At 50.7% G+C, this 6733-nt stretch overlaps 1 protein-coding gene across 1 annotated transcript; it reads right to left on the bottom strand.

The window, feature by feature from the left end:
* Positions 1-3026: 3026 nt before the first annotated feature.
* LOC119103623 (uncharacterized) lies at positions 3027-4764 on the bottom strand. The gene is made up of 3 exons (XM_037227221.1): positions 4722-4764; positions 4046-4409; positions 3027-3650 (listed from the first exon to the last, which is right to left on the bottom strand). The coding sequence occupies exons 2-3, from the start codon at positions 4405-4407 to the stop codon at positions 3479-3481; spliced, it is 534 nt and encodes a 177-aa protein (XP_037083116.1). The 5' UTR covers positions 4408-4409; positions 4722-4764; the 3' UTR covers positions 3027-3478.
* Between the last annotated feature and the right edge of the window lie 1969 nt (positions 4765-6733).

The following is a 6733-nucleotide window of genomic DNA, read 5'->3' as shown; positions in this document are numbered from 1 at the left end:
GAGCAACTGAACCGTTAGAGCCCAAAGAGCGATGACCAATGGAAGCTTATCCATATCATGTACCGAAAATGACAGGCCAGCTAATGTTAAAGCCGACAAACTTTCAACTGGTAAAATTTGGGGATTGGTGCGCCAAGTGGTCTTCAATGATTCCATAACTGCTGAAGTCCCATGAATAACCAGATTTTTCAGGATATTTAACAAACTAATGTGAACTGGCTCCCAGCGGCGTGTCGTTCTACCAGCTCAGGTCTTGCTACCATCTGCACGACCGCTCCAATTTTGGCGTCTGCTCTCACTTTGTTCATCTCAAGGCGTGCTGAGATCTCGCTGGCATTATCTCCTAGAATTCCTTATGGTTCAGAGAATATACCGAAAACCCTGGGACACCAGCTGCGCCTATGATTTTGCTAGGATTTGTTGCGTTGGATCCAATGACGATGATCCCCAGACAGAAACATTTCTTAATTTTTTTTCTTACTTAAGTTTTCACGAGCTTCGTGCTAGTAAATCTAAACCTGGGCGATGTCTTCTTGTGTAACGAGTTCCTTCTGTCAAATTTTTACACAATCTGATCAGCTGCATTTACTAACAACATTTCAACCATTACCGGCATGTACGAAGGCAGGCGCATCAGCAGCGATAACAAAAAAGGTGGCGGAAACATCCCGTAATGTGACGATTTAATGAGTATAACACTGAGAGAGGACTAAATAGTCTGGCAGACATGTCCAGTGGATCTAGAGAGGTGAGAACTCATGTAAACAAAAAGATGGATAACTTATTTACCTTTCTCCAGCTAGGATGGGCCATTAAACAACATGTGACGGACATCTAACCGTTCATACTGTTTACATGTGTGCGTTGTAAGCAGCGCGTCATATGACATGTGAGATGGCCGTCGTTAGCTGCATACTCTTTACCGAAGACGGTCAAACTTCGGCAAGTACCCGCTAATGGTGGTCGCATCTGTGCGTGCGCTTAATGGCCGTCATAAATCATGCACCGACTGTAGACTGGCAGCCTGACACGAATCACGCCCGCCGTCGCAGCTGCGGCCGGGCTGACACAAATATGGCCCGTGCGCGGCGGACTGACGACATCAAACATGCACGCCACGGCCGGGTCCGACGTCTGTCACCGGTCCAACCGAGCGCGCCTTGGGCAGCGCTGGCAGCACGGCGCAGGTCGATGGTGATCCCTTAGTTAGTTGTGCGACTTCATTGATCAGGGGCCTGAGCAGCACCTCAGCAGTTTATGCAAAGTTTCTTGGCCCGTCCATCACGACGAATGACTAGGTCTGGCCAGTGGAAAGTGGCAGCTGCATTTTGATTTTTAGCGTCGGAAATGAAGCCACGTTAGTGTACCCGAAAGAAGGAACGAATAGATTACGTGTAAAAACTGAAACTTAATATACTGCTGAGATCTTTTATGCGAGCTGGGAAACACCTGCACGAATTACTTCATCCGTGCAGTGACCTGCGGCAACGTTGTTGATAATCGAGGTTGTAACTCCTGTATGAACTACAGCAAAGTCGGTACATTGGCGCTATTTGGTTTCTCGCAGACAAACATTCGACTGGTGTGTACTGTATATTGCACTGCATCATGCTGCAATGTGCAGCCAACACAGAAAATCCCAGTGTTGTGTTTTTGAGCCTATAGACAATTGTAAACATCCCTATCTGCTTGTTGGCACGCTATTGATCGTAAACGTTTGCAAAACTATAATCAAGGGCCCAGCGAGATTGATTATGGCTGGAACAGGCCGTGTCCTCCGTCCGGAACTCACCAACAAAGTAGGGGTCGCCGCTGACCGTGTACGTGTTGCCCTGCGCCGACGTGACGAGGAAGGCCTTCTGAGCGTGCGGCTCGTGGCCGGTGGGCGCGGCGGCGAGCGCGCCCGCTCCGGCCGCCGCTAGGCAGAGCAGACCGTGCGGCACCGGCGGCAGCATCGTCTCCCGCGTCTGCGGGCGTCCGCTGCTCGCGAGCGGTCCTCCGCCGGCCGCCCGACCGACCGACCGCCAACCAGCCAGAACACTAACCGGGACAACGGGCTGACGCCGTGCCTATGTATATCAGAGGCACGCGCAAAAAGCGCCGCCGGCCGCTCGGCGGCTCGCAGTGCGCAGCTGTCGCCTGTGGTGATTTCATGACCGTTCTCGCCCACGTGGGCCGCCTACTTCGGCGCGGCTCGGGCAGATGGTCGGACGCGGCGTCGGCCGTGGATCGTCTTCGGAGACGCGCGCCCTGCTCGTCGCCACCGATTGGGTGTCGGCGTCGGGCACTGGGCCACGGTGGTGGGCGCGGTCGGCGCCCGGCCGCCAGCTGGTCTGCCCGACTCGGCCAGAGGCGGCGGCATCTTCAGCGCGGAGTGCCCGCTGTCCGACTGGGATAAGCTCCATGCCCGCTTTGATGAAAGCAAGTGCCAGGTAGCCGACAAAGCATCTACTGTCTAAATTTATTGCCGCATGTTTTGTGTTCCTTGGATTGAAATGTCTTCATACATGACACACTGTACGTTGTAGCTTTGACGTAGTGTTGTAGCTTTAAAGACATTCTCCAGGATGGCGGAGGATGATGAATGTACAAAAGTACAAAAAATGATTTGATGTGACAGAATGTGGCCTTGGTTAGCTTTGATAAGCAATGCAATAATTTGCATGATGGGTATTCAGGCGACCAATCAATTATTTCGGTTGCGCCCTCTGAACTCGTACTTGTCAAACCCAACAACTTAGCTCAGGACACTGTTAAAGGTGTAGGATCATTTTCATCATGAGCGGTTAGTGGCTGACATGACAGCAGCCAGGCAACGACGCAGTTTTTCATGCTGCTACAAAGGAGATCGCCAAACGATGCAGCAGGTAAACCTGCGATGTAATGATGCTCCTTAAGCTCCTACATAACTTTCGGCTATTGTTGATACATTCATTTGAGAAAAAACCTGGAGACCCTGGAGCCTTCGTAATGCCAGCACGAGCTGCCTGCATGGCGCATTTCTGGCTTATTGTTAACACCACTCATATGTAGATCTGTTATACATTTATTTTCATGCATGAATAGTTCGAAGTATGGTTTGCAACTTGTTGTCTTTTCGCGGGGCACTGTTTTAAAACTGCGCCTTCTGAAGCCAATGCATGCCCGCCCCCCCCAAAAAAAAATGTTGAGTGCCGTGCAAAGTGCAATGCACATTCGTTTTGTTCAAATATTTCTGGAGATATTATCCTCATAGGGGAGTAAAATAATAAACGAATGACAGCTTAACACAGAACACACCTTACGCACTTCGTCACCGTCATCACAGTTTGGGGATTTAAGCGTTTGTTTAGCGCCCAAAACCGTTTGCATCACTGCAAGCATGTTTGGGTGCGATACAGTGGCACAGGCAAAACCCTGAAACTTCCACAAAACCAGTCGAGCCAATAAATAGTCGTGACATTGTCACAAATCACGTGACACTCTCCAACTGGTGAACTTAGGCGCGCAGCTGCGCCACGTAGGCGATCATATCCTTGTAGCTGGCTTCGCACGTGTGGAACAGCTGCTCGCAGGCGTCCGGACCGAACTTGGAGCCCATGAAGGCGGCGTAGTCGTAGGCGCCGCGCGTGCTCTTCATCTTGTCAATGCTGGGAGCCTCCGGGTCCCGGCTGCGGACAGCGTTGCCACAGTCAGACAGAGCCCGCCGAAGGGCCGGAGTTACATGTCACATTGCGGATATACGCGACCGGAGGAGCGGAAAGCCAAGGCCAGATGGGAAGTGGTGAAACAGGGATGACCTGTGGACTGTAAATTTCACCCTGTCTGGGTCATCAAACGTGATTCTATTTAAACCGAGCTTGCTTCGTGTTCTCAGGATTTGCCCGTTCTGTGAGATTCCTTCTTTTCCCATTTGTGTCCATGAGAACAACCACATAATTCATTTGCTTTGTGATGTTTTACTCGGTCACCAAAAACACCGCCATGGGATAACCGCTGCAGATTAACTGCAGAGCTGCAAGCAACTGACATCTTTGAAATACCACGGCATTCAGAGCATACCCACCCGAAGATGTTAAGGATGAAGGAGTCGTCGTCGGTGAGGTCAGCCTCCGCCTTGGCCTCCAGCAGGCACACCAGCTTGAGGGCGCAGCCGAATGCGTCGGAGGCCGACACGAGGGAGAACACGGCCTCCTCCTTGACGCCGTCCTCAACGGAGCGCTTTCCGCGGCGCGAGGCGAGCACGGCGATACCGAGGATGCCGGCGCCGAGCACGAGGCCTCCGATGCCGGCCAGAGCGGCGGCGTTGGCAGCCGTGGCCGCCGTCACTGTGGTGGTGCCGGCCGCAGCTGTCGTGCCCAGCACGATGATGGCCTCGGCGTAGGTGGCGATGCCGGCAACGGCAAGCAGGGCCAAGCTGAACTTCATGGCTGCTGCGGGTGGAGGAGGCAGCTAAGTGTGGGTGCGAGTGGAGTAGAAAATGGGCCCTGTTGAGAGCTGAAGAGATAAGGTTACATGTTTGCGAATTCCAATGGCTTAATCAGCGCGACTAATTATTAGCGAGCGGGACGTGTCCGCAAACATCAATACTTTAATATACTTCGCAAACGCTTTAGAGCGCTAAGGCATAATCTAAGTTAGTTTTCATATGCGGACCACTTATATTGGCATCAAACGTCACACACTATGGCAAATCCACGACCGAGAAGCCGAATCTCTCCTATATTTACACTCCGACTTACCTGAGTTTGGTGTGTTCTCCTCGTGCGATGAGACGCTCCGCTGTACTGTACTGTGGCGGGAAGGAGGCAGACTTTTATCGCCAGTCATGTGCGCGCCCAAGGCCCTCGGTCAATCATCGTTCCCAGCGCCCCTCCCTCCCCCCACCCAGCTGATCCCATGCAGCCAAACTGGGACACCACCTGACTCAAGGTCACCAGCGCGTCCTTCGGAACTCACCGGACGCCATAGCGATGGCTGTTCTCGCCACGAGCTGGTGCCGAAACATAGCGACCGGGTGCCAGTGAGCGGTAATTATACATCGGCCGAGCTTTAACCGGCCACGTGCCAGAAGGGCCCGCGATCCGTGAACACCGCGACAGACATTGGGTAACTCAACTAAAGTGCGGCAATCCGTCAGGAGGACGGCTGATGGCTGCTTGACTTTCATCCGTCTCCGTCGGATGTAAGAGAAAGGACGTGCGAACATTGGGCCAACGGAGCTCAGACGGTTGTTGGTAGGCAAGGATTTTGATACAGTGCAAGACGCTTCTCCCATCCAGCTGGTTGACAGCCCCTTGCATGGCCGTGCGAGACGAACCTTCGCAGGGAGGACGCACTCGGCACTCGGGTGGCCTCGAGCCCTAAAGATATCGAGAGAGAGAGAGAGAGAGAGAGAGAGAGAGAGAGAGAGAGAGAGAGAGAAAGAGAGAGAGAGATATATATATATACATATATATATATATATATATACATATATATATATATATATATATATATATATATATATATATATATATATATATATATATCTCTCTCTCTCTCTCTCTCTCTCTCTCTCTCTCTCTCTCTCTCTCTCTCTATATATATATATATATATATATATACATATATATATATATATACACACACATATATATATATATATATATATATATATATATATATATATATATATATATATATATATATATCTCTCTCTCTCTCTCTCTCTCTCTCTCTCTCTCTCTCTCTCTCTCTCTCTCTCTCTCTCTCTCTCTCTCATCGTATATCGAGCGATATCACAAAAACATTAAAGCCCGCCGAAAATAGCTAAGTCTATAACTAAGCACGTGGGAGCCATGACACGTGACACATGTGGCCACCCATTGTCATCTTACCCGTTTCATTCATTATCAAGCGTGTCACTTTCGAGTGTGTCCGAGTTCTGGGTGCTAAGATGTGGCACAACACGTTTAACCTGTGGAAGAGAGCAAAGCCCATCTTTGAGCATGCGCTGCGCGGTACGTGAGACCGTAGCATTTCGCACGGTACAGCGTTTTGTGCCACTCCCAGGCCGTTCCAGCCCGACGTTGTCGAGATATTGGTTGGAGGTGGCATAATTGGTTGGTGGCAGTTAAATACGCCATCATGTCACGTGTGTATTACGTGTTGAGCTACCGAGAGACGGGGCGGCACGGTCCCGTCGCGGAGCAAAATAACCGTCATGCAACCCATTGCCCAAGGCTCATTTGTGAGCGAAATCTTGCAAAATATGATCAACAAAAGGGTGGCAAAGAGGCCAAATGAATTGGCAAACACGATGATGTAGTGTTCAGCACTGAATTATGAGCAGTTTTGACAGCAGAGGCCTGTATTCGGCGCCGACTTTTGAAACTGTGCCGCTTGCAGCTTGTCTTGAAATTTGCAGCGTAACCGTGCTTTGCACGAACTCGAAGTGCGCACTGAAATTGTGGCTGCTGCAGTTGTGGACATTAGGAAACAAAATTCATGTCTGTACTCGCACTTGGTGCCGAGATGTGACCCAAAACGTAAAAAAACGTCAAAAACGGATGATTTCATCTTTCCAATACGTGTGTGCGTGTCACGTGCGGCGTGGCACCACAAACTGACCACCATCTGATTACGCTGCGATTGCCTATCTAGCTGTGCGACTTTCGTATCGCTGCGACCCTTTATTATCATGAATGGCTTCAGGAGTGCCCCCGTGTCAGGCTGTCGGCCGGTGCTCGTGAAATTTGCGTCGCCAATGTTA

This window comes from Pollicipes pollicipes, unplaced genomic scaffold (assembly GCF_011947565.3).
Source record: "Pollicipes pollicipes isolate AB1234 unplaced genomic scaffold, Ppol_2.1 Scaffold_5724;HRSCAF=6776_pilon_pilon_pilon, whole genome shotgun sequence".
NCBI classification, from domain to species: Eukaryota; Metazoa; Arthropoda; class Thecostraca; order Pollicipedomorpha; family Pollicipedidae; genus Pollicipes; species Pollicipes pollicipes.
Note: the sequence above shows the minus strand (reverse complement) of the source record. Positions and strands in the feature narration are given on the sequence as shown.